This window comes from Phyllostomus hastatus, unplaced genomic scaffold (genome assembly GCF_019186645.2).
Source record: "Phyllostomus hastatus isolate PE091 unplaced genomic scaffold, TTU_PhHast_1.1 phas_scaffold_193, whole genome shotgun sequence".
In the NCBI taxonomy this organism is placed as follows: domain Eukaryota; kingdom Metazoa; phylum Chordata; class Mammalia; order Chiroptera; family Phyllostomidae; genus Phyllostomus; species Phyllostomus hastatus.
In genome coordinates, this window is record NW_025334015.1 from 13,170,410 (window position 1) to 13,198,329 (window position 27,920).

Here is a 27,920-nt window from a genome sequence, read left to right on the forward strand (position 1 = left end):
TCACCCGGGGGGAGGCAGCAGAATCCCAGGAGTTGGTAAAACCCCTCTAACACCCAGCTTCTTACCTGTGAAGCGGGGGTGAGGCTCTCAGAAGAGTAATGCGGACTGTGTGAGTGACTTGTGAGCAGGTGGTATGTGGTTGCCCTCCCCCTCCCCCAGGCAGACGAGCACACACTTGTTCACACTCACCTGTGTGTTCTGGATCTGGATGGCTCCCTGGGGGATTGCTTGGGTGACCACCTGACCCTGGGAGGTTACCATGGTAACTGGCTGGTATAAGGCTCCACCTGAGGAGACAACCAGGTTTTGTGTGCCCTGTCATGGGGGCATTCACACGTAAACGCTTTCTGATCTGGAGACATTCGGCCCCTGTGGGAAGGGGGGGATGGGGGTATGGAGGTGGCATGTGTTGGAGGAGGGACAATAGCCTTGCTTGGCCTCTAAGGGGCTCATAACACTGTGACCCAAATCACAGTCAAGTCCTGGCGCTAACCATTGACGAACTTACAGAACACTTTAGGTAGGAAACCCAGCGGGCAGCCCCGCTCCTGCTTCCCTTCCCAGGGGCGTCCCCACAATCCCCTGCACCAACCTGACACCACTTGTGAGTTGACAGTTGTCATGGCGATGTTGCTCTGCTGGAGCGCAGAGGCTGGGACCACAATGCCCTGGGGGTTACTGGAGACTCCAGACATGGAATTGGGAGAGTTCTGCAGGAGGTCCTGGAAGCGAGGGAGGTGGCTCGATGTTGCCACAGCCCGATTCCTCCTTTCCCCTTCCTCCTTCCTCCTTCCTGCCTGCCTTCCCTCCTCCCTGTCCCTGCCCAGACCCAAATCCGAACGGCTGTTCTCATGGCTTCTAGAAAGAGTGAATAAGAAGGCCCCATATTAAAAACCAACCAACCAACCAACCAACCAACCAACCAACCAACCAACGACAGTTACCCATTGAGCCATTCCATCCCCTGCGGACCTGAGCCATAAATCACCCCAGGACCCCAAGTGGTCCCCACTCGGCCTCACTTTGGAATTTCCACCGTTCATGCCCGGGTCCAACCCCAGAGATTCTAATTTGCATAGGCATGGGGGTGGCTCAGGTTTTGGGGTTTTAAAAGCTCCCAGGTGATACCAATGTGCAGCGGGGCTGAGGCCAGGCCTTACCAGCCCCACCACCACCCTGCACACTCAATCGGCTCCCGGAGCCCCACCCCCGACCCCGCTCACTTCTGCGTGCGCCCAAGTCCCAGCGCTTATTATACCAAGTCCACCTACAAAGCGGCCTCTCAGCTTTTACCTTTGTCTCCTTAGCACCTGGTGGCTGCTAACATACTTGTTAAATAATAACTAAAAATGGCCACCCAGGCCCCTGCATGACTGTCTTCGAGGGGCATCTCTCATGAGCCGCAACCATGTCATTAGTTCCTTCCTCGGCCTCAGGCCCCCGACACAGACCCCATGGCAGGCCGAGTCCCTTCGCTCCACACCGTCAGCCCGCCAGCCCTATTTCCCAGTGCGCAGTCTTGCAGTTAGTTTCTGCAGTAGCCAAAATAGCTAAGAAGATCCGCCCCCAGTGCCCCCACCTCTGCCCCAGCACCCTGCTCCCCTAATGGCCATTTAGCAGCTGGGCAAGGAGGCGCTAGACTTGATGCTGAGGAACTGTGGCCGGAGGGGAAGGAGGCTGGGCCGCAGGCCTCAAGAAGAGGCCGTGAGCCCTCCCGGCTCGGTGGCTGGGCACTAAGGGAGTTTGTGAGGAAAAAACTCGGGGCGGGGGGGGGATGAGAGGTCGAGGTCTCCAGGCTTTATTTGCAGAAAGTGAGGTGGACAGTGAATGAGATGTGGTGGAAGGAGCTGCAGAAGACCTGCTGGGGTCTCTCAGCTCCTCCAAACACAGGGGGTGACCCCGATGTCCACCGGCCACCAGGTGTGACACCCTAATGCTCAAAGCTTGGGTTCCTGCAGTATGTGTGGAAGGGTTTGGACAGGCATGCTGTCAAGGAAAAAGACCAAATAGGGAAGGAGACAACCCCAGCTTCCTACTTTTTGTTCTAGGACTGGCGGAAGCCTGGGCCTTCCTCCTCCAGGGGTGGTCTCGAGTGTGGGATGGGGAGAAATGTGTGTTTGCAGGAAACCTTCAGCCAACGATTGCACACTGGAGGTAAGACACGGGAAGAGTGGCAAAGGCCCAGGGGACAGCCATGGTGGGCGCCTCCCAGACCCGGGGACCTGGGAAACGACAGAGCCCCTCAGGAAGTGGGGTCAGCCCAGGGAACCCCCGGGCATCTCCTCCAGAGCTGCCATTTGTGTCCTCTTGGTCTGGGCCTGGCCCCAGAGCTAGAGATGCAGCCCCCCGAAAACGGGGGTCACTGTCCCTCCTCCCCCCACCCGTCCACGCCTGGCAGGGCCTCTCGTCTGAGGCCTCGCTTCTATTCGTGGCTCCCCTCCACTGCTGTGGCCGTGGGGAAGGGGTGGGCAGTTCTTGTTCCACTCCCGTCCCCCTTTCTGATGCTCGGGGAGCTCCTCCCAGCCAGCGAGGTTTATCCTTTGAGCGGAACTCTCGGCGTTCCTGCTCACGCACTGAGAGTCCAACACTGAGTCTGACCCGCGGAGGCCTAGCAACTGGCAGGGTCCTTACGAGCCACATATTCCAACTTCCTGAGGTCAAAGAAGGAGCCGAGGCTTAGAAACCCAAGTGCCTTGATCGCTATGGCAGCTGGTTAGAAGCCATAGGGCTTTATAGCCCTCCTTCACCCACAGCTGCTGAACCTTGCACCGAGAACTGGGCTGCAAGGCGCCCTTGAGTCACAGGGTTTCAATAAACACTTAGTGAAGTCCAGTGGACAGGGAACCCAGACCCAGGAGCGCAAAGGCAGCGTGGGCGCCCTGGGCAAAGACGATGGGAACCAGCATGTAAGGGCCCTTCCGTCTCCTCGTGCAGAGAGTGTGCTGGCCTCCAACAGCCCTAAAGCCCGAGCCTCTGCCTGTGTGTCTGCTTCAAGGTTAAGCTCCTCTCGCCCACGTCCCAGACAACGGTTCTCACAGGGTGTGAACAGCACAGGCGTCATTCGAAGCTGAGCTGACCTTGGAAGGTCAGTTTCAGTGAGGAGGCGGCCCCTCCATGCACGCACCCTGAAACTGAGGGCAAGGACTTTCCAATGTGCTCTCGCTTGGACTCAGCCATGCCACGGTGACGCTCCGTGGGGAAGGATATGGGGGGAGTTCCAGCATCACAAGTTATCCCAGATTTTCCTGCCCACTGCAAACTACCCAACAATGTTAGAGAGATACAAAGTCGGTAAGATAAACACGAGACGTACACCCTGGGATCCAGCCAGCACGCACTTCACTACGCAGGGGCGAAAGGCTGACCGTCGCCCTCAGCGATCACCTCATCCGTTTGTTCCGACCCTGGCTGGTCCTCGGCCTTGCGGCCTGGCCCGCCTCCGTGTCAGCTCGCCCTGTTTGTGTGACTAAGTGCATTGCATGTATTGGATCAGATGTTTTTCTTTCCCCCTACTCTGGGCCGCTGCTGGGAGGTGCTGAGGGGCAGCCAAGCTCTGTCGGCAAAGGGTTGGAATGGAGACCTGCAGGTGGAGAGCCGGGGCAGGGCCGGCCACAGCTTGGCTGGGCAGAAGAAAGAAGCAAAACCTTGGCATCCCCGAGGACTGGGGAAATGATATTCACTCCTCACATTTGTAAATACGGGCTGACCGGCAAACCCGCCTGGGCCCTGGGGTGTTTGCGAAGACACAGGCTCGGAGCCATGGAGGCGGGCCCTCGAAATCTGCATTTTCACTGAGCTCCCTCAGGTGGTCCCAAAGATTGGATGGGCTGGGGAACTCCCTATTCATCGCACACACTGAATATTAGAGGGCGTGCTTTCCCCATGCTATTTCACTTTCCTCTCCCACCACTTGCTATTGCCTGAAGAGGAGCTGAGTTCCAGAGAATGGAGGTTATTTCCTAGAGTCAAGTAGCTGTGCCTCGAACCCAGGTCTCTTGGTTCTGAGTGTAGCACCGCAGCTCACATCGGGGGACATGCTTCGGGGTCAGACAGCCAGGTCTCTGCGTGAGCACGGGGACTGGCACCCTTAGGCACTCAGTGAATCACTTCCCACTTCCTCTGGCTAAAGTCACTCAGTTGGGAAGTGGCACAGCCGTGCTCGACCCCGGTCCCGGGAATCCCAGCGCTGCTTGGGCTCTTTCCTGAGTCACAGAAGAGATTCCTCTGGGGCTGCACACCTAGGCACAGAGGTCGGTCCCTGCCACGTGCCCCCCTCATTCCTGCCTCCCTGCCTGAGACGTTCTGGGGCCACGTGTAAACCCCCCAAGTTGAAGCCGTAGTGCCTGACCGGCTCCATGGCTGGACTTTGCAGCTACTTCAGGCCGACTCTCTGTCTCTGTGGGGACCACAGTGCTCTGAACCTCTGGGAGCGGTCTCAGGTCTTTCTGAGGAGGGAGCCACTGCGGCAGCTATGGGAGCCCTTGGGGGAGAAACTGCTGGCCAAGCACACGGAATTACTGTCTTCTCCCCAGCCTCCTTTCGGGCTTGTGGAACCAAGTGGAGGCTGCTCCGTCTAGACCCTAATAGAGAGCTGCCTCCTCAGCACCCGTAATGAGGGATGGAGCACATTTGGGACCATTCTAGTGACATTTTTCAGCCTCCAGTCCCATGTCTCTGCTTGAATTGTGCAGACACCAGGGGCTGAAACCTGCATATCTAGCTCAGGAGCTCCTCATCTTGTCCCACTGCGAACACGGCCCTGTGTCCCCAAGCCTTGGGAGATGGCTGGGAGCCAGGGGGCCCTGGGCATCCTCCTGGCTTCGGTGGTGGGGCCATCCCACTGGACTGGGGAGTGTGCGGCCTCCTACTTTCTAGCAGTGAGATGTTCTGGTAGCAAACAGGCCAAAAAGCTGAAGGCTGTCACAGTTTCTCCAGGACGGTGTCTCCTGGGGCACAGACCCGGTGGCTCGGGAGTCAGGGGAAAACTGGCTGCCACCGGAAGCCAGCCTTGTCCCGCTGCTTGGGCGCAGGCTCCCCGAGATACCAAGAGCCTCGAAGGAGGGGAGGGGATCAAAAAATGGAGGAGAGCTTGCACCCCTGGACTGTGCCCATGAACCAGCTGCCAGGCCCTCGCTGCTTGGGCAGAGTCACTCCTGCTAGGTGGACCACAGCGGCCACTGGGTGAGTTTCCCTCCAAATCTCATCTTTGGGACCCCACCCCTTGCAAAAAAAGACTTGTTTGAGAGGAAGACCTGACTGAGAAAAAGTGAAAGGCTCTGGGATTGCCTTTGGGAGCTGAGGTGGTGGGGGTGGGTGGGGAGCGCAGGTAAACTCGGGGTGGGCTGCAGTCAGCCTGGAGGGGCCGTGTCCAACCGGCCAGCCACAGGTCTTCACAGTTAACAGGGAAAGAGCTTGTGCCGCCTGGGAAGATTTGATTCCCACTAACGGAAGGAATTTCTGGAATAACCCGGGAAAGGAGGAAGAAATGAGGAGTGAAGGAGGGAACTGATAGAAAAGTTTTCCTTTTAAGTTGTTTTGGAATGCTGGAATTTTTGTCTTACCAGGAGGCCTGTGAAACGGGGGATAAACTGGATGACTTGCACAGGTCCTTCCACCTGCAGATTTTTAAAAAACCAGTGCCATTCCCTATGGTTTACTGGGTGCGTGGGTTGAGGGAATAGGGGGCCAACAGAAAGCCCGGCGGGGCCCCAGCTGTCTGCCATGCACACACCCGACCACTAGGCGTCTCTGCTGATCCACCAGCTCCATGCGGCTCCCCAAAGCCTCCCCATTCCCCACCCCCCACACCCTCTTCCGGGGGGGCAGGCTTGTTCTCGGACTTGCCAGAGCTGGGGTGTGGGGAGATGACCCAGAATGCCTCACTGCTGCTGGAAAGCTTGTATTGACGGACCCCGGCGTGCCCTCGGCCCACCCTCTTGACTAATTCGTCGTGGAGGCCCGAAGTACTGGATGTACAGCAATGTGTTTTCTTAGCGTGTGACTTCTCTAGCTTGGATGCATTCTGGCTGCAGGGTTCTCGAGGGAAGAAGGGTCTGTATTTGAACTCCCCCAGGCTGCCTAGCATGGTGTTGGGCACGTGGTAGATGCTCGATAAATATGTGGCAGGCGTGGGTTTGGGCCTGAGATGGGGTGAGGGTGTGCCTTGTGGGTGTGGGGAGGTCACCGCTGTCCCAGGCACAACTTCCTGGCAGTGTCACCTCATTCTGGCAGTGCCAGCCTCCTGTCTCAGGCTGGGGAAAGCTGGGTTTCCAAACTCAGGGAAGCCAACTGCATGTAAACAGCCGCCTAATCCTGTGCTTATTCGACTCCTGCTGGGGGCTTTAGTCTCAGGGGAAAGACGCTCCAGCCTGTGGGGACGGGAGCAGCTGCCGTTCTTAAGGAACATTCCTTCACGGAAGGGGAGACCTGCTCAGGTTTCACTGGGCTGGCTGGAAGGCTGCCTTCTTGGTCTCCTGGCCACCTGTGCTGGGGGCTAGGGGTTGGCAGGGGGAGAGCTTAAGTGTCTAGGACGGGATTTAGGTAGGGGAGCTCCTGGGACTCAGTTTCCCATCACTGTGGTCTGGGGGCATCCTCTTTCCATCCTAGTGGTGCTCCCGCAGGAAGGCCACCTTCTCCTGCTTGCACCCAGCAGGAAGACACCCGGCCAGATCCTCAGGGTCCTCGGCCACTGGGTGGAACTTTTGGGGGCCTGGCTGAGGTCACTGCCCCCCACTTCCTTGGCCTCCTGTTAATCTTGAAGATGCAAACTCTTTGTGTAGGTCAATAGGCAAGTCTACCTTCTTCAAGGAGGAATGGACTGATGAGTTCCCTGTTTTTTTAGGGAGTAAGTAACACAGCTGGAGAGTTACACCTGGGCAGCCAGGCCCAGAATCTCAGAATTGTGTTCATTTTGTACTTCTCTTCTCCCTACCCTCAACAGATTAGCAAATCCAGATTCTTGCCTCCTAATAATCGGGTTCTTTCTCTCTAGTCTCTAAAGCCTCGAGCTACAGCTAGTGGGGTCGTCCCTCCTTATCCAGGTCCCAGGACCCCTGGTTATCCTCCCTGAGTGTCACAAAGAAAGTGAAAGGACTTATTATGATAAGCAGAACATCGACTCGGGAGAAACCCATCCCTACTCTGCGGCTTATTAGGTGCGTGACTGTGAGCCAGCCCGTGCCTTAGCTTCTCTGAGCTTCCCTCCCTTTGGGTGCAAAATGGAGAAAAGAACGTGCCCCTCGCAGCCTCTGTGTGAGGAGTAAGAAAGGCGACGCAGGTAAAGCACCTGGTACCTCCAGTGCCCGAGACGGCGGGGGTCCAGGAGCCACTGACGTTCTCCCCTTCTCTGCCAGGCCTCCTTGGAGCAGTATGAGAGGCGGCTGGCTAAGCAACTCATTCATCTCCACCCTATCTCCAGCCTCTACCCCACTGCCGGCACTCTCCCCTCCCTTCACAACCGTTGGTGATAGGACATCACTGTTGGCTTCAAAGCACAACCCTCCCCCCAAATTTGGCTGCAAGACCCTCCATCATTCTATTTGCAGGCTGCAGCCATTTTCACATGGCTGGAACTGGGCAGGGTTAGTAGGTGCTCGAGTAGGTGCGAGAATGGCCGCCCCTTCTCTCCAGGGACTCTAAAAGGCTGCCTCTCTTCCTTCCCTCTCCCAGATTTTTCTCTGTCCTGGGAACACTCACCTCCAGGGTCACAGACAGTCTCCCATCAAAAAAGCCTGCCTGAAATGCTCCCTCCCCCGGAAGTTCTCCCAAGGCTGGTGGCCTGCAACTTCTCCGGTCATAACTTGCCTGGTCACCGTGGGCAAAGCCTTCTCGCTGCCTCTCTAGCCCACACTGAGGTTTGCTCATTCTGTCTTTGCAGGAACAGACCTGGCCGTGAGGGTGGGCAGGCTGCGCCTGGGCGTTCCCTGGGGAAGGAAGGATGCTGAGTGGTGGCCGGGGAACCTCAAACCACACAAGTGGTTTGCTCCATCCAGACCCCTTCCTGCAGCTTCTGCAGTCTCTTTGGAGGCTCTTTCCGGGCCCTTCCTCGGTGCGCCCCTGACCCCGAGCCTTCTGGGGCTCACGTCATCCAGCTCCTCGGTTGTGGCTCATAGCCCCTCTCCCTGAGACGGGAAGCCTGTCCTGCTCGATTCACTTGTGTTCTCATAGGACCCATCATGGTGCACACCAGCAGTGCCCTGCAAACGCTTGGCCACTGCACGAGAACTGTGGCTCAGCCCGGTTGGCTGGCACAGAGCTGGGGTTTAAATCTCCATGGAGACAGAGGGATGGATTTCAGGTCAAATTAATACTTGGGCGAGGTGGGAGTTAGATTCTCGCTAGTGGAATCGTTTTGCTTGTGTCCTCGAGACAAAGACAGGAGGACACCACCTGGAGTCCCATCTGAGCCTTCCACCAAGGAGCTGCCTCTGCAAGAAGCCTGGGCCCTGAGGGGTCGGCAGGCCGGGTGTCAATAGGCGCAGGCCAGACAGGACGCTTGCCCAGGGATGTGGGGAGGGAGAATGGGCTGTGGCCAGAGTCCTTGAAACTGTGGTTCAGTTCCCCAGCCGGGCAGAAGCAGTCTCCCTGGCTCCTCATCCCTGTTGCGCCCGCAAAGAGAAAGCTCACGTAGAAAAGGAAGACTAAGCAGGGCTGTGCCCTGACCGCATTGCTCTGGGTAGGGACACGGTATGATATCTTAGGTGATGGTGCGGGGGACTCATTGGAATTAAAGAACATCTACTTTGCTACTTTGCAACACGGGGCTGAGTGATTAGTACACGGGGAAAACCATGAGCCAGCAGTTTGCAACAAAGCTGGCCGGCTGCTGGAACGCTGGTCCCGAGGCTCAGGTTCCAGAGCGGACACGCCTCCTCAGGCCAGGCTGGAGCTCAGTGCCGCTATTTCAGGCTGGGGGGAGGGAGACTCAAGCATGGCAAACATGCAAGCACATGCATGCACATGCATTGACATACATGCACACATGTGCTGGACACTGTTTTCCTCTCTCCTCCCCGTGCAGGCTCCTGCTCCCTGATCTTGAGGCCCGCCTCCTGCACTGGAAATCCCCTGGGAGGCCTGGGTCTCTCCTTCCTTGGAAGGCCCATGCCAGCCACAGCCTACCTCAGGGACCCAGGGCGTGGCTGGGGACAGCCTACTGGCCTCCACCCCCTCCGCACACCTCCGACTTTGCACAGGCCCACGTCCTTCACCTCAGGGTCGCTGCCCATCCTCCTTCCGTCTTTTCTGCCTGTTTTCCTCCACCTCACTTCCCTGTTCCAGTCCGAGTCTCTTCCCCACATCACCCTTTTCTTCCAATCCTCCAGTTCCTTCAGCTCCTCCGGTCCCTCCAAGCCTTCCTCTTGAGTAAGCCCCTCAATACCTGTCTTTCTTTCCCTCCCCTTTTCCTTTCTTCTGTTTCTTCTCTGTTCTCTGTCTTCCTCTTGCCTCTCCATCTCTCCCTCCAACTTTCTCATCACATGACCTCTTTTGACAGATATTTAATGGCCGGCTCTTACGCACAAGGCTTGTGATGGCCGCCATCGGGCTGTCTGTCTCTACTCGGATGATGATTGTTATCTGGAGAGGAAAGCGAGGCCTATGCCAGTGGTCATACTATAAAACCACGTGTGATATTCACCGTACAAATGGCCTAACATGCTCCAGCTGTTGGCTGACAGGGAGAAAAATCCATCCCGGGTGGGTGTCAGGGAGGCTTCCACTGGGAGAGCAGCCCTCTTCCGGCCCTTGGGAAGAGGCTGGATTTGGTTCTGCAGAGCTGGGAGGCGTCACGAAAGCAGAAGGGCGGGGAGGAAGGGTGACTTGGGGAGGCCTTGAACGTGAGGGGGAAAGATGTGAAAACTCTGGGGAATGTCAGAGTTTTTGAGCAGGACAAGGATGCAAACAGAGCGCTAGGAAGATAAATCCAGCAGCAGAAGCTTAAGAGAGAGGTGTGTGTGGACACGTGTGCACAGGTGAGGGTGTGGCTGTGTGTGCATGTGTGAGCGTGTGTGTACACACGTGGGTTTGGAAGCCCTGGCAGGGCCTGTGTGTGACGGCCGTATCTGCCCACTGAAGCCTGGGCCACGGAGGCAGCGGCAGGCAGAGGAAATGAAAGGACAAGCTTGCTGAGTGTCTTCCCTTCTCTTTCCCGAAGTGTTTATTTTCGCCCAATTGTCTGATTTCGTTCTAAGTGGACCGGGCCTTTCCGCGGCAGCCACCCCAGGGCCAGCTTCCTGGCCAGGCAGAGCTCTGATTCGGGCCACCAGCACCGGACCAAAGTTCTTTCCTCTCCCCTGGACCTCGGAGGCACCGAGTGCTGCAATCCCAGGAGGGCTGACTCCACAGCCGGCACCCCCGAGACCCCACCCACCTGGAGCCCATGCCCGCGTCTCTGCCAGCTCTGTGTCCAGTGACCCTGCCCATCCGGACACACTGCCAGCCTCGGGACCCCAACCCGAGCGGCTACCATGAGTGCTGAGCCCTCTGGCCCTCTTCTCTCCTCCCACTGCCCTGGGGCACCCCAAACGCCAGAGCTTGGGGTGGGGCTGGAGGGCCCAGGAGGGGGAGACCCAGCACCTCTCCAAGGGCCTGATTATTTCCAAAGACTGGTGCTAATTTTCTGATACGATCCTCGCATCTCTGTGAGGCACTAAACCCTCATTACTTTTCCTGACCGATGCATTCTAATTAGATCAACACTTAAAAAAAAATTCACAATAGCCACAGGATGGCTTTCCATCTCATTAACTCCTCACTTATTATTTTCATGAAAATTACTGATAAAAATGTGCATCTCCATTTGGTGAGGCCTCACAGCCTCCTCGGCGCCTATCTTGCATCTCTCCCATCACCCGGGCTGTGCAGCGTCGCCATGGTAACCCACAATAATAGAAACTAATAAATTACAAACGAGATGCTCGTTGAGCAATTATTGTCCTCTTTTATGCAAGTTTCTTGCTAATTTTGATCATAAGGGAAAGTACAATAAGACTCTGAAGGAATGAGTCTATTTCAAGAGAATATTAGCAAGCAGAAATCTGGGCGGCTGTGTTCAGATCTGTAATAAAGTGATTTGGTGATTGCGAGCAATGGGGAGAGGAAATAAACTTCCTGCCTCCTGTCCCATGCACTGTCGTGCCCACTGAGGCACGTGTCGAGTCCCACTGAGGTGGGTGTGGTGTGACACTTGTTGTCAAAGTGAGCGGGGCATGGCTGGCCTTCCAGAGGTCACCCTGTCCCTTCTCCTGCCTCTGCTAACTTAAGTTGCCTGTGTTGGTCCTTAAAACTTAGGGATTAAAAACAACACCTCTTTTCTGACGCACTCTTTCCAGGGCTTCCCATCACTCATCTTGGAAGGTTTACCTGGATCCCCAGCCTGCCTGTCTAATGAGAAGAGGCTACCGTGGGACCCTCCTGGGGACCCTCTGTGTGTCTGTCCTGGGCTCAGGAACTCAGTGGGAAAGGAAGGAAGGGGGATGCCTGTGGCTTATGTAGACGCCAGCCAGTTCAATGGAAAGGTGTCACCAGCTTTCTCAGTCTGTAGCTTCTGGGAAAACGCTCTGCCCTGGAGAGAAGAGCCCACCCTCACCTGGAGCACACAGCCACCGTTTTCCGAGTTTCCCAGTTCCCAGAATGAAGGTAGCAGGTGACTCCTGAGAAACGGTGACTTGAGGTGACATTTGCAGTGACCCTGAACCTTAGGGAGACAGGTGTGCCTGGCCAGGGCAAGCAACTAGACAACACCCGGGGAGAAGCAGCCCCTGGGGGAGCTGTCTTCATCTTTCAGGCGTGCAGGGTTCGGGGCGGGGCCCCTTCCCCAAACCGTCCTTGTCAGGAAACCGGGGAGCTCAGCAGGGCTTGCTGAGAAGTCTGGGGGGTGGGGACGCCTGGGTCCTCTCCCGGCTCTGTCCCCACCTCAGCCTCCAGTAAGGCTTCCCGTCCACTGAACTCGTGCGCCCATGTCCTGGGGTATCTTGGGCCAGGAAGCCAGGAGTCACGTTGGACACTGTCCCTTTCAGATCTGGTCATCTCTAGGGAAGACTAATGCCCTGTCATGGTGAGCACGGTTGGAAAGCGACTAGGGTGCCTGATGGGTAGAACTGGGAGTCTGTCAGAGGAGACCCTCCCAGTGAAAGGGTCTGCTGTCAGGGGCCTCCAGACAGCCCTGCGTCTGGCTTAGGTGCTAGGACCCAGCCCTGTGTGTTACCTGTGAGTGAAGATTTATGGAGGGCTGGTTGGGGGAGTAGGGCCCCCCGAGATCATTCCTGAGCAGGTTATCGCTGTGCATCTTGGTTTTGAGGCAGGTGATGTAACGGTTACAAAAGTCCTTGCAGAGTTCGTTGACTTTCTCCAGCTCCAGCAGGTGGATTCTCAGGACCTGGATTGCCTTCACCATCTGCAGAGAGGGAGGACAGGTGAGCCTGGGTGTCCCTGCCACATGCCCCTCGCTGCCTTGACCCCCCACGCATACCGGTGGGGAGGAGCCCACACCCTGGCCCGGGTCTGTGCCTCCTCACCCACAAGACCCAAATTCTCACCATCCACGGCCGAGGCTTGCCTGCCTTGAGCCCACTGCTATCACTGCTGTTTGGGGCCAGTTGTGGCGTTTGCTCTGAGGACAGTATCGGCCTTAAAGGTAGGAAACTGGGTCCCGAGCCCCAGGCCTGCCTTTTCGGATCTGTGCGGCCTCGGGCAATTGCTTAAGCGCATTCTCCACACCTTTCTGTCTGACAAGGGGGACATGATGTCCTCCCCCACACTGTGCAGGTTTGCTGGGGGGATCATGCAAGGGGCTGCTCCCGCTGCAGAGCACTGAGGAAGCCTGAGAACTGAGATTAGAGACTCTTGCAGGTGCCTCCAGAGCCAGGGACTGTCCTTAACCACGTGTGCTGAGCGAGTCACGGGACCCGGGTCGCCTTGCAGATGCTGCACTGGTCCTCGCTGACTGACTGAGTCATCCAGCATGACTTAGCCAGGCGCTGGAAGACCGAAACATGCGGCCTTTCCTGTGACTTTTGGGTTGTACGTGTGCCTGTCTCCCCTTCCAACGGACATTCCTAACCTTCTTCTGTCAAGAAGCTAGTTCTCAATTGAAGTTTTCCTCTTCATCACTGTTATCAGCATGAAGGAGAGGCGCTAAGGGAAGGATGGAGAACAGAGGGTGGAAGAAAACTGCCCTTGGTCCAACCATTCCGCAAGAATGATCATGTTTTTGGCTTTTCCACACGCATGTATTTTAACACAGTTTCTGTGCATGCAAGTGTGTGTCTTGCCTTTGCCCTGGGTTCACCAGACGTAGTTTCGTAAGCAGCACAATTGCCCTCTCTCTCCTCCCACCCAGACTGTGGGCTTCCAGGGGCAGCAACAGCGTCTGGTTTGCCCACCGCGCACCAGCACAAATAGATACTGAATAAGTATTTATCAAATGGGTGAAAGTTATTGAGCAAATATATTTGTAATTATTGCAAATTATTCCATGTGTGTGCCATAGTTAACCAATTCCTTATTATTGGACGTTTAGATTACTTCCAATTTTTCAATTTTATAAAAAAAAGTTACAGTGACTATTTCCTAAACGTATAGCTTTTACTTATGGTTCTGTATTATTTCCTTAGAATGGATTCCCAGAAGTGACAGGAGAAAAAGCAATGGGCATTCTTTTTTTTAAGATTTTATTTATTTATTTTTAGAGAGGGAAGGGAGGGAGATAGAGAGAGAGAGAGAGAAACATCAATGTGAGGTTGCTGGGGGTCATGGCCTGCAACCCAGGCATGTACCCTGACTGTGAATCGAACCTGCAACACTTTGGTTCGCAGCCTGTGCTCAATCCACTGAGCTACGTCAGCCAGGGCTGCAATGGGCATTCTTTAGGCTCACGGTAAATATCGCCAAGTTGCTTTTCAAGAAAGCGTTGTTCAAGTGGTGCTGGTGCAGCCGGACGTCCACAGGCAAAACGGTGAGTCCTGATCTGCGTCTCACATCTTTTGTGAAAGTAAACCCACGTAGATTAAAGACCTAAATGTCAGACATTAAACTGTAAAACTTTTAGAAAAAAGAATCAGAGAAAATCATCAAGACCAAGAACTAGGCAAAGAGGATTAAACTCGACTCCAAAAGCACAACCCAGAAAAGGAAAACTGGGTAAATTGGACCTCATCAGAATTAAACACGTCCGATCTTCAGAAGACCCTGTGGAGCAGATGAAAGGACAGACAGGCCGGGAGGGAATGTTTGCAAACCCCGTAGCTGACAAAGGACATACCTAGAACGTATAAAAAGCTTCCAAAACTAAACAGTAAAATAACAAGCCGCCCAATTAGAACGTGGGCAAGAGACAACATCAGACTTTCTGCTGGAGAGGATATACAGATGGCAAATAAGCCCATGAAAAGATGTTCAGTGTCATTAGCCATCGGGGAGATGCAAATGAAAACCACAGTGAGGTATCGCTCGCACTTAGAAGAACTGTTAAACAAAAAGTAGCAGTGACACCAAACGCTGGAGAGGGACTGGGCACAGGGTCACTCATACGTTGTCGGGGGTGTGTACAGTGGTGCCGCCCTTCTGGAAAACAGAGTAACAGTGTCTGGCAAAACTAAATGCGTGTTTACTGTGCAACCCAGAAATTGAACTCTTAGGCACTTGACACAGAGAAAGAAAAATGTACAGTTACACAGAAAGCCCGTATGCAGAGTTCACAGCAGCCTTATTTCTAATAGCCAGAATCTGGAAAAAAACGAAACACACTTCAGTAGGTGAGTGAATACAGCAATGGTGGTGCAGCCCGATCATGGACTAGTACTGGGTAACAAAAAGGAATAAACTATTGATACACTCGGTAAATTGGGTGGATTTCAAGGAAATTATGCTGAGAAGGGAAATCCAGCTCCAGAGATCACACCTCTCACACACTGTACGAGGCCACTTATGGAACAGCCCTGACACGACAACATCACAGAGAGGAAGAACAGAGCACTGGTCGCAGGCGGTGGGGCGGGGGAGGGAGGCAGTGTGCTGTGTCCTGACTACCAGAGTGTGTATGTGCATTGCATGTGTGATAAAACTGCACAGAACTAAACACACACACACACACACGCCTGTAAAACCGATGCATCTGAGTAAGTTTGGTCTACTTCCTGGTTGTGAAGTTGTTCTACAGTCGTGAGAAGGGAGTCAGGACTTCTCTGTGCGAGTTCTTGCTATTGCTTGTGAATCTATAAATGACAGCAAAATAAAAAGTGAAAAAAGGTGGGGCTTGCTGCCTTTTGAGAGCCATCTATGTTGCCACAGGCAATAGCAAGAGCCCCTGTCTCACCGCACCCCCCCAGTTCGGGCTGGTGTTTTGATGCGCAGGGAAACCAGGAAGGGAATCTGTCCCAGAGCGCCTGCCTTCTGCGGGGGGCACAGCTGCCAGCCCCTCTCCTCTGAGCTCCGTTGCCATTTCAAGCGGGAGGCGACTGAGGAGAGTCCCTGGGTTGGCGTCAAGTTGTCTGATGGGCAGGCGCTGTGCTCAACTAACGAAGGGCTTCTGGAGTCCTGAACTAGACGAAGCGTCACTCCAAGACTGAAACCAACAACCGTGGTTCTCCACGCAGCACTCCGTCAGAGGGTCTGGTCCTAGGGACGTGCTCCCTCCACGGGGCCGCGACTGGTGGGGACTGTGCTGTCCTAGGCACAGAGGAGAACAGTGACCTTTGTATTGATGATCTGAACTGAAAAATTGGAGTTAGGTGCTGCATAAGTATTTGCTCTTGCCTGAATTATCTACTTGACTTTGGCCATGAAGATCTTGTTTTATGGCTCTCAGAGTAATTAGCACAGTGTAAGGTGTTTAATAAACACTCATTGATTGATTGATTGATAACAATACCGAACATTTCTTATTCTTACTATGGTTCAGTCCCTGTGTTAGACCTACGGCGTGCCTCTTCTTACCCACTCCACAGCCACCCCCACAAGTGGGTGCATTATAGCCCACACTTTACAGTGGGAGGGAACAGAGCCCACAGACACTGTGTGATGTACTTAAAGTCACCCAGCTGGTGAGTGACAGAACCAGGACATGAAGCCAGGTTGCCTGTGTTGCTTTGCCCTCAATAGGGGTTCTCAGAATTTATGTAGAAAGAGAAAATGGTAGTTTAAATGGTACATGATTTAGGGAGAAAGTGGCTTCATGGCAGGAATTATGGGACTCCAGGAAAACCAAATCATTTTGGGGACATTATAGTGATTTCCAGAACACTCTCTCACTCAGCCACTCGGATGTCCCCTCTCGCACTCCTGGCCTGGCCCCCAGGGGTCAGAGTACCTCACCCATGGAAGTAGCTGCTTCCTGGAGGTGGGGGATGCGGGGGGTTGGACTGTCAGGTGCCTTCAGCGCCTGATTCTCTGAACATCACCGGGGTGCTTGCCCGCCCTCAGCTCACTGACGGTGCTGGGAGGGCTGCCTTCTAGGTGAACCGAGGGTCCGGACTCCCTAGGACAGGTGGCTGTAGCTTCTCCTTGGAGGCTCTCCCAGTGAGAACCTACCACGCCAGACCACCTCTCTGTTCTCTCCGTCTGCTTACTGGGTTCTTCCGTGAATCTGCCAGCTTCTCTGCTGCCTTAAGAGAAAGTGCTTACCCAGCCTTCCACAGGCACCAAGAACGCCTAGTGTCTCTCTCAGCACAGCGCCCCTGACTTTCATGTCACCCACTCACCGTAAACACCGTCTCGCTACGTGCCATACACCGGACAAGGCGTCTAGCTTGAATAAATTGTCCTGTTAGCTTTGTCTTCTCCAGGCAAGAATCCTAATTCCTTAAACTTTTTTTCTTTTTCTTTTTTCTGTTTCCCTTTCTATCTTACTTCTTCCTCTCTGCTTTCCTTCTCTCTCTGATCTTTCCTTCACTGGCCTGGTCTTCATTTGTAATGACCACTTCATTCGCTCATTTATTTTTAAGTCTTTTCATGAAGTAACACACACATATGCACATACAGAAAAGTGCACATATTTATTCATTTGTTTAAAAAACACAGCCCATAAGTACTTATTATTATAAAAAAGGATCAGAAAATGCAAATAAGTGAAACAAAATAAAGGTAGGATGCACCCAGCCTGCTCTGCTGAAATGAAACGCACACAGGGCGCCTGGGCCAGACCTGGCATGCGGTGCTCAGAGGGGGCCCGCCCTTTGGTCTGATGAAGCGCAGCTGAAGGATTACTTTTTCATGGAATAGTAGACTTGGTTTAAAGATTCAAGAAGGTAGAATAAATCACAGTGGTATCCGAAGGGATGAATATGTAGGGTCTATTCGGGGTTGGAGGAAAGACCCGGCAAAGCCACTGCCGAGGGGCGGCGGCCTGGCCGAGCAGAGGCCCGTGGGGGGACTGTCCGGCAGCCGGAAGCTGCGTCCAGGCCTGTGGTTGAGAGAGCGGGTGACATCGGGCCAGGCCGTGACTTCTCTGAGGCCCAGTTTCCTCGTTTGTCAAACGGAGATAGGATCATCCCTAACTCGCAAGGTTTTCTAGGAGCTAAGGGAAATGAGAATGTGAAACTCTTTAGAAACCTCAGGGAACCAGAAGTGTGTACATTTTTAAACTTCTTTTAATAATTTCTAATATCTCGTTGGCCTTTGTAGTGCTATTCTGTCTTCAGCTAGTGGGGAAAAAATTATTCCTGGTTTTTCTTCTATGTTTATGTTTTGTAAATCATCCTCTGTCCTATGAGTTTGCAGTTTGGGGTTTTTGCCTGTAAATCAGAATAAAACTCTGATTTATTCAACTACTTTTCTAAATGATCAATGCCATATAAAAAGTTATCCCAAATTTTCTAGAGTGATAACAATTCCACATAATTTAATATCCTCCTCCACTGTGACAAATGTGTCCTTAATTCCTCTCCCCAGGTTTTGCTTCATCTTTCAGCTTTTCTCACTCCCTGCTTTTCCGAAATAAGGAGACAGCCCCAGTTCTCTACGAAGTGCCCTTCGAAGGAGCAGAACGAGCGGCAGCCTTGCATTCCCGTCTCAGACCACGGCACAGTGGCCCCGCGGGTCCCCAGGAAGAACATGGGTGGGAGGGGCGCCTCGCTCTCTGTGAAGCCACGTGGCGGTGTGATGTTCCACACCGACTGCCTCCTGCCTGGGTGTTCCGGCCACGTGTCTTACCTCTCTGTCAGATTTAGGGTGATAATAATGCCTGCACTGTAGGGTTGGTTATTGTGGTAATGGAATAAGATAACGTATGTAAATGTTCTGGGCACAGAGTGGCTCTTTGATAAGCGTCAATTCTCCATGCCAATGCGGGCCCTCCGCAGCCAAGCCCCTTCTAAAAAGTGGCCTCCTCACCGGTTGGTACTAAATCTTGCCTTTCAAAACAATTACGTAGAGAGCACTTGACCAGTCAAAAAACGCTTTTCGCTCCATTATCTCATTTGAGTCTCATAAGCACAGGCCGCATCTCTCCCGGGGACAAGGGGACTGAGGCTCAGAGACTGGGTACCCCGAGAAATGGCACACGCTGTTGGGGAGGCGCTGGCCCTTGTTAGCCCGGAGGCGGGGGAGCTGGAGCTGTTCTCCCTCACTTACAGAGGAAGGAATTTATAAACACACATGCTCTGATATTTCCTGGCGGTCGTTGGGGCAGCCAAAGCTAAAATCGAATCGGGAATTTTTCCAGGCCAGGCCAGCTCTGCCGGACCAGTTCTAAGTGCAAGGTCACAGGAGCAAGAAAGGGGACTTGGAAGGAGGAGGGGGGCTAGGGGCTGGGAACTGCCAGATCACTGGGGGACAGGATGGACATTTTATGGAAGACATCGAGTATGACAAATTAAACACTTCTGAATGAGTGACGTGGCGCTTCTCAGACGTCCTCCATTGCAGGAGCGGTGTGGCGCGGAGGTGGGAGGCGGGTTTTGGGGGTGAGACCGCCTGGTGCAAACACCGGTGGGTGTGTAACTTGCTGGCTTTGGGTTCTTGGGCCTCCAGCCCCTCCCCTGTGAGCTGTGGGCAGGGCCATGGCGATGACCGAAGAGCAGAGCAGAGGCTCCAGAACAATGGGTTTGGGAGGCTGAGGCCGGGGTCTTCCACCCGCTGAGAGGCCCAGGGCAACGCACATGACCTCTGCAATTCACTGTCCTCCTCTGCAAAATGGGGTAATAGCAGTGGCTCCCTCGGAGTCACACTGAGGAGTGGCTGGGAGGTGGCTAGGAAAGAACTGAGAAAAGACCGGCAAGAGGGCAGCGTGGCTGTGAGGGGGCGGTGCTGGGGCCCCTCAGGTGACTCCCCTGCCTTGTCAGCTGTGTGCCTCGGCCAGGGACAGATGTCACCTCGTGTCTCAATCGCCTCATCTTAAAATGGGAATAGGAATCATAATAATATGTGCCTGTGGGTTTAAAAATAGACTTAAATAAGAAATTATATGTCAAGTGTTTAGAAGAGCACCTGCCGTCTGATGAGTGCTCTGTAAGTACTCGTTGTTGCTGGGTCAGGTCTTGCCTGCTTCCTCTCCCTCTCTGGGAGTCTGCAGGGTTTCCTGCTCCTCTCTGGGAGTGGCCCTGGAGGTTGGAGTCACTCTGCGTGGGGCTGGCAGGGCTCTGGGGGCCCAGACCTCTGGCCTGGCTCCCCCCTCCCGGCCTTGGGCCTCTGGCCCGGCCTCCGCAGCGTGGGCCCCGGGGCCTGCGGGGCCCCCGTTTTGGAGCTGGCTTCGCGGTCAGGCAGCCATAATCTCTCCCCCGAGCCACACCAGAGTCTCATTAAAACGTGCCCCATAAATGTTAAAAAATTTACACATAAAAAAATTCCATGCATGTAACTGAAACCGTAGATTTTACAGCCTCGGTTTGAAATCTTGCATAATATATAAAACCTTGGCCCTCCACTGGGGGCCCGTAAATCAGATTTTATAAAACAAAAAGCTTTTACCTTTCAAAGGGGTTTGGGGAACTTGCAAATTTTACAAACTTTACCAACTGCCAGTCAGAGGCTGTTGGACCCAAGCAGGGATCAGCGGGCCAGGTAAGAGAGGGGCCCAGTGAGCACGGGCTGGGCACGGGAACCGGGGTGGTGTGTACCTCGGCGCAGCCAGCCAGGGGGCAGTCCAGCCCTGCCACCAGTGGCTGGAAATGGGAGGCAGAGAGGGTCAGGGTGTGGGGCTGAGGGGGAAGGGGGCAGGGGTACTTCGGTAAAGGAGGACTTTATTGCCCCCAGGGAGAAGGGAGGTGGGTGACACAGTGGAGGTGGCACCACGTTAGGAGCCAGCAGGCCTGGTTCTGGCCCGAAGTCACTTCCCTTCTCTGGGCTGCGGTGTCCGCATCCATCAAACAGACCTGCTCCTCTGTGGAGTTGCGTTTCCCCTAATGTGCGTGGGAGCAGCTGGCCAACCGGGAAGGGAAGCTCCCTCAGGAGCTGCGGCCTGGGAGCCTCTGGGCCCTGGGCAGCTCTAGGAGAGCTGGGCCAGCCGTTCCCGCAGGAGCTTGTCTGGGAGACCCGCCTGGGAGCAGGGGAAGGCTCAACATGCAAACTGCTTGGAGGAGGAGGGGGAGGCTGGAGCGGGGAGGACTCAGGATGCCGGAGGGCTTGGTGGGGCTGGGGGGAAGGTGGATTCAGAGCTGGAGGTCCCAGGGTGGGACAAAGTTTGGGGGACCCCAGTGTCCTCCTGACGACTCCATCGGTGAAAGTCAATATTCAAGGGCAGAAGAAAGCCGCCCTGACACACACACACATATAAAATAAATCTCCCAATTATCTCAGCTCATTTGCTTGGGGTCTCTCATTTTATGTCCCTGCTCCGCTGCGCAGTATATCTGTCCGGATAGAGAGTTACAGTCCGCTGGGCTACGTGTGCGGGGTTGTAAAAAATACAGATGCCAGATTAACTGGCTGTGGCGCTCGGCAGCTGATTGAGCTGATAATGACGCGATCTGACCTTTTTCTAATTTCTAATTATGTGCATTTCGGCTGTGCTGGCTACATGATTCTTGTTCTAATGACGGCCCCTGCGGTTGGCACCCCCAACCCCCTCCCCGCGGGGGACTACAAGAGGGGCGGCGAAGGGCACTGCCTGTCTCCCCAAGTGAAGTTTCGGGGGCCGGGAGGCGAGGCTGGGAAGCTAGAATGCCTTGTCTTCAAGATGCCGCATTTGAGATCGACCTTCTAGATGACATGCATTCCTAAAGGCCACTTCGTCCCACGAGCCACCTCACAAACAAACGTTTTTCATATAGTCCCTGGGCGGGGGGGGCGTGTGAGGTCTGCAGGGGAGGAAACTCAGACTCCGAGGAGCGAAGTCATCAAAGTCACAGCAGGGTAAGCGGGGAGCCCAGCCCCGGGGCTGTCATCTCTACGGGACACTCCTTCTACAGCCCCATTCACATGAATGACCCACCATCGGGGGTCACTTTGTAAAGGACATGATTGCCTAACCACTATGCCGTACAGTTGAAACTAATACAACATAATATTGACTGTAAACTGGAACTGAAAAAAATTTTAAATCATAAAAAAAAAAGAAATAGTTGACCAATCAACCAGTCCTGACTGTGGTAAACTCCTCTAGGTAGATCAGGTCCAGTGAGCGGGAGGGAAGTCCATGGATGGCTCCGCCTACTGGGCCGCCCCCAGCCAGTGCCCCGGGAACTAGGAGCTCTGCAGGGCGGGGCCTCCGTGCCAACTTCTGCAATGCGCCCTTCCCTAGGTCAGGCTTGGCGCAGCGCAGGCACTTAACGGTGGTCTGTGGGATCGAATCAAGAAACCTAATTATTTCAGCGAACAGACCTGGAGAGACCCAGGTAGTGCTGGCAAGGGGGGTGCCCAGAGTGGGACACTCTTTGTCATTTTCCAGGCTGTACGAGAACCGGAGGCTGTCCTGGTGGGCGGCACTGGGCCAGGTGTGTGAGGCTTACGTCCCCTGGACCTCTGCCTCTGAGGACGGTTTCTGTTCTCCCACACTACTCAGTCTCATTTTAGCTGTTTCCTATCAGCACAGGCCTCAGTTTCTTTTCATATCGAGTGAGGGGACAGAGCTCTGACCCCCTCCCCCAGCCCCGGTCCATGCCAGGTCCCGCAGAAATGGCTGCCTCACCCCCGGCTCCGTGACTGCTGTGGACATAGGTTCTGAAAGCCAGTTTCACTGCTGCTGTGCTAGGATTCTGATCAGTGGGCTGGCAAGGCAGGGCCAGACCAGCCTGCGCTACAGTTTGACCAGCTGGGGACCAGCATGGGGAGGGCTGTCTGGGGGCCTGAGAGACAGGGTCTGGGCTCCTGGGGAGTGTGGCTGCTCTCTCCAGCTGGGGCAGAGGGAGGCAGGGAGGGCACGGTGCTCCAAGGCTCTGGGGCACCTGCACCAACGCTCCTGAGGGCGGCGGGGGCTATATCCTCTGGCCCAGGCCTGCTCCCTCTCCGAACGCTGCCCCATTCTTTCACTGCCCACACGCCCAGGCCAGGGCGGGCTCTCCTGGTAGCTCTCTGGACTTCATAAACAGCACATTCAACCCTTGAGGGAAGCAGTGTGTGGATACCTTGCAACACAGACTAATACCCAAATAACCGAAATCTGCTCGGCAGTGCACCGTGCCATGCCTGTGTGTGGTCGGGCATGTTTCTTTCTTCCTATCTGGAGCCACACCTGCTTTTTCGTTTCCCTTCTGGGAGCAGGTACCAGCTGACCTATGCACGCGAGAGGTCAGCACTGGAATCAATCAATTTGTGGAAGAGAGTTTTGCAGAGTTTTCAAATTCACTGTGCATCATCTGGGTAATCCACCCACAGAAAAAATCAAGAATCACGGCTAATGATTCCAGGAAGACCGTTTTTCACAATGAATGAACAGAGCACCCTCTCTCTCTCTCTCTCTCTCCGTCTCTCTCTCTCTCTCTCAGCAGAATTCACGGGCCTTGCTGAGAATTTCAGATGCCATCTAAGCTGGTGACTACCAAGCCTTGATAACTGCAATCGCCCAGAAGACTTACAGCTGTAGACTGACCAAATGTTCAGATTCACAATTTCCTGGTGGTCAGGCCCAAGAATGTTTATTTTTTAAAAAAGCTGTGGGGACCCTGGCCGGGTGGCTCTGCTGGTAGGAGCATCATCATGTGCACCAAACGGTTTCGGGTTTGATTCCCAGTCATGGCAGGCACCTAGGTTATGGGTTTCATCCCCAGTTGGGGCGCGTACAAGAGGAAATTGATTGATGTTTCTCTCTCACATCAATGTTTCTTTCTCTGCCTTCCTCTCTCTAAAATCACTGGGCATATCCCAGGTGAAGAATAAAAATAATAAAAATAATGAGAAGCTGTAGTGATGATCTGGGTGACAAGCTAGTTTCTGAAGCCTGATCTTCTCTGTCCCCTAAATGGGCAGGATTATCTGCTGGCCTCCTTTGCAACACGACTCTGCCTCCAGGTCTTTCGAGCTACCGCTGCGCTTGCATACGCTGGCCACCTCATCCTCCGCACAGCAGCGCCCAGCCATCAGCTCCTCTCTGGGCAGCCCGACAGGCTTCCTAACACGCCGGGACTCCGGCCCTCGGAACTGCTGCCCCAGACAGGTGGGGTGTGGTGACCCTCCTTTCCTCCTGTCTGCGCTGCAAGAGGCTGGGCAGGGGAGGCGGGTGCCACTGCAGGCAGAGACCAGAGAAGGGGAGAGCTCCGGCAGAGTGCCTGTGCCTGCAGCTCTTGGTTTGAGGGACTTAGAGGTGGTTCTCAGCTGCTGGGGGGCGTCCAGTGCCTGTCCCACGGCGGGCATGCAGCACTTTTTTGTTGAGTGGATGAATGAAAGGATCCTCTCTAGGGCATTTGGAGGGGACCCCGGCGGGGAGGAGACCCTAGCTGGGGTGGGGCTGGAGGGTCTTTACCAGATTGTCCAGTTCCGGGTCGTCGCTGAAGAAGGGTTTGTGCTCCTGCTCCTGCTGGTGGACGAAGTTCTCGATGTCCACGTCGAAGCTGGCGGACGTGATGCACTCAGAGCCCTGGGTGGCCTGTTCACATTTCTCAAACAGCAGCGTCAGAAGCGGGAAAAGAGGGTGCCTGTGGGGGACAGCAGGAGCTCACACATGTGCACACAGACTCCAGCTGCCGGCTGAGCTCAGAAGCTATGAGGGTCCCTTTCCCACACTCCCATTGTTTCTTCTCCCAATGTCCCCCTCCTTGAGAATGTCCCCAGTCCCCATGGTCAGCCTAGATGGCAGCATTTCACGTGCTGGTGGGGAAGGTCCTGTCTCTAGTGCCTGGGGCCTCAGAGGGCCTGCCTTCCTCCCCACGGGGCTGGGGGGCTAAGTTTTCTCTTTGGTACAATAAGCTATGTGGACATTTAATGAGGATGATGGGTACAACCCTTCAGAGAAGTAGGTGTCCATTTCTAGTTCAAGGTAAACTTCTGGGTCAAGGTCAATCCAAGAAAGAAATGTGGGAAGTGTCCAGACAAGTCCTGGACGTGAACATTAGTGGTGGGACACAAACCCATTCCTGGCTGCCTGGAGTCAGCTAAGGGCGGCACCTGTGTGTCGGTGAGTGTATCCAGGGCACGTGTGTGAGCCTGAATTCTGGCCCGCACCAGACGGACAGGTGTCTCCACCTGTCCTGCGTCTGTGAGTGTACTCAGTTCAGGTTGGACACCCCAGAGCGTGAAACCAGCTCCCTGCACTTGTCCAGCACCGCACGCTCAGCATGTCTGTGATGAAATGATGATTTGCGTGGTTATTTGCTCACTGTTTTCCTCCAGGACTGCCCTGTCTGAATGGTCGTTGTATCCTCAGGGCCTTGCTCCATGTGCTCATGGCGGGCACTTGCTCTTTGGTGGATGGCAATGACCCAGGGGGTGAAGAGCATGTGAGCGAGCGTGGGTGGTGCGTGGTGTGGTGCTGGGGTGTGTGATGTAGGTGGAAGGGCTTCCCTCACTGGCTCTGTGCATCTTAGCTGAGATGTCACCCACTCTGGGAAGCTCCCTAGACTGCCCCTCCCCCATGAGGTGTGGCTGGCTCCCTCAGCTCTTTGCTTTGTCGCCTGCCTTCCTCACTAGAATGTGAGCTACATAGGGGCAGGAGGCAAGCCCACGTTACTCATCACTGTCTGTTCAGAGTCTAGCAAAGATATGTGGGTCCCATTCGTCTGTGTGTCTATGTGCGTATGTAAGTGCATCCCACTCTCATTTGTCTGCAGTGCATGCGAATTGCTGTGGGTTAATACCCAGCACGTGTGCCTGCATTTGCATGGGCTGTTGACACTGGAGCCCCAATTCCTCTCCTGGTGGTCCCCATAATGCATCTGCATGCTGGGACGGTAGGAAGCAGGAAGCACGGGCCTGGGCCCTGGGCCTCTGCAGAAGGGGTGTTCTGGCCAGCACGGTCCAGTAGCCCTTCTGTAATGATGCAAATGTTCTCTGCCTGCTGTCCAGCATGGTAGCCACCAGCTAGTCAAGGCCAATGGATGTTTAAAATATGACTGTATGTCTAGGCCACTGAATTTAAATTTTATTTAATTTTAACTCATTTTCATTTCAGTAGCCACCCGTGGCTCGTGGCTACCACACTGGAAAGCACAGTGAGACCTGAAAAGGCAAACAGACTGTGCCTCGCCCTGCAGCGCCCTGTGACTAAACGCACGGAGAGGGGAACCAAACACCCCACCTACACAGTGTTCGACGGTGCAGCGGGCAGCCTGTGGGCCTGACCCCTTTTGGGGTCCTAATAATTCCAGGCAAAATACAGAGGCGCTAAGCCCCACCCACACTCAAATCCATGCGTGCTGGTCTTCCTACTCAGGCTCGGGGGCAGTGGGGGAGAAGGGAGGCAGATCCCTGCTTCGCATGAGCTGCTTGGCTTGCAGAGCCTGCCTCTGGACACTCTCTCCCCGACCCTTGTTTTGGGGGCTGATGCAAAAGCGGGGGGCCCCAAGGCTGCAGGCTGGGTTATAGACGGGAAAAAAGGGTCAGTGCAGAGGGTGGCCCATCTGCGCCCTGAGCCTCTAGACGGTCTATCCAGCACCCCCACGAAGCTGGTAGGGAAAACACTGGATTCACTTAGCTATCCGGCTGAGGACAAAGAGAAACCAGGTGAATGGGTTAAACTCCAGTGTAAGTCTTCATTTGCAGCCACTAATACCACAGCATATTATAGTCTAATCTAACCTGATCCCAGTTTAATGCAAGATTCTCCTGGCCCTGAGCAGAATACCAAAGGAAGCCTCGGTGGCTGTAATTTAAGCAGAGCCTGCTGTGGTTTAGCTGAGGGACATGAAAGGCAAATTCCAGACGGTGTTATGAATTATTGCGCCTGATGAACCTTCCTACTCTCAACAGATGCCTGCTGCCATTTAAACAGCCACTAGATCAATTAGGAATGAAAGGCACAAATCGACTCTGTACAAGGGCACTAAATTACCAGGAACTAATAATCCGCAGCACAGTGCCAGGTGGTGGGGGCACCCCCGCCGGTCACCACTCCTTCCCTCCTCACGCCGGAGGGAGGGTGGGCAGCTGCCGAACGAAGAGGGGCCGGTGTGCACGCACGTGCGTGTGTGTGCACCTGTCGGGAAGAGCCGGTGTGCGTGTTGTGTAAATGTGTGATCTGGTGTGTCCCTGCCATGTGCACACACGGTGTTGGATCTGCATGATGTGGGTGCATGTGGGTCAGGTGTTGGGAGCTGGGGTGCGGGTTTCGTGTACTGTGAGCACAGAGCACGTGTGCCCTATGTTGCGTACAGTGCTCATGCCTGTGCCACGTGTTTTCTGTATGTGCTTTGTGTGGGGATTGAGTGCTGTGTGTACACAGCGTGAGTGGCGTGTGGGGTGGGGAAAGAGGGACCAGCTGGTGCCTGCGTCCCCCACGAGTTAGCACCAGAGTTGGGGTGGGGGCTGGAGGGTGGGCTCCTCTGAGGAGGCGACCTTTAAGCTAAGCCTTGAACGATGAGGAGGTGGTCATGCAAAAATCTGAGGCAGAGGCATTCCAAGCAGGAGAAAGAGTGAAGCACTTGAGATAGGAACGAACTTGGCCCCTTTCTGGAACAAAATCTAGACAAGAGTGGCTGGAACAAGGTGGACAGGAGGGGAGTGGAGGGAGATGACGGTGAGGAGATGAGCAGGGGTCAGACCGTGGGTCTCAGACAGAGCTGGCTTTGGCGGGGGTGGGGCGCAGGGGTGGAGGCGTTGTCACAAATGCTGGGAACAAGGGTGCCCTTCGTGCAGAACCACGGTGCGGGTCCTTATCATGAGCCTCTCACTTCTGGGTGTCAGATCTCCCCAGAATGTGTGTGTGTTGGGGGGCGCATATCTGAGGGTATTTTCTGGGGCTTCTGCGATCTCTCAGAGGAAGGAAACATGCTTTCCACCCCACCCCTGCCCCACCACATTAACCAGGGGCCCGTGGGGCACAGAGCTGGCTTCAGGGATGCTGGCATAGCTCCCCGTCTCCAGCCCCTCCCACCCTGAGCCAAACCATCAGCTCCCAAATCCTCCCTTCTCGCCCCCCACCCTCTCCAGGCTCCTTCCCCTGGTTCCACCTACCCCAGCCCCTGGGTCCCTGAGCCCAGGAGTTCAGGTGGCACCTGAGCTCAGACACATTTTTCACGTGGACCGCAGCCAGGGGCAGTGACCGCCTGTGGCACTGGTGCTCTGCCCACCTGGAACCTTCCATAAATCCAGACTGTTTTCGGGCACCTGCTACCTCCAGGGTAGGGGCCGCTGAGACACCATGCACCACCTCCTGAGAAACAGGCTCAGCTCTAAGCCTGGTCCCAGCCCTATCTCCAGCCTATCCCCAGCTGCCCAGCCCACAGACGCTGATGGATCACCCTGTATTTCTAAGCCACCCACCAACACCACTGCTAAGGCTGGAGGTGAGGCTGGTAGCCATGGTCAAAGACAGGGACGCTGAGAGCTGGGGTCTTAGTCACCTGGGACACGAATGCCAGGCACCGGATAGGAAGAAGGAATTCCGGGTAGGCCTGGGA

At 54.7% G+C, this 27,920-nt stretch overlaps 1 protein-coding gene across 1 annotated transcript in view; it reads right to left on the reverse strand.

The window, feature by feature from the left end:
• The window catches only part of PKNOX2 (PBX/knotted 1 homeobox 2), a 242,198-nt gene that overhangs the window by 21,143 nt on the left and 193,135 nt on the right, over positions 1–27,920 (reverse strand). Inside the window, exons 6-9 of the mRNA XM_045860322.1 lie at positions 23,831–24,002; positions 12,206–12,394; positions 593–722; positions 190–287 (exon numbers count right to left, since the gene is read on the reverse strand). Of these exons, the coding sequence (XP_045716278.1) occupies positions 190–287; positions 593–722; positions 12,206–12,394; positions 23,831–24,002 (589 nt within the window). The remainder of the gene's footprint in view (positions 1–189; positions 288–592; positions 723–12,205; positions 12,395–23,830; positions 24,003–27,920) is intronic.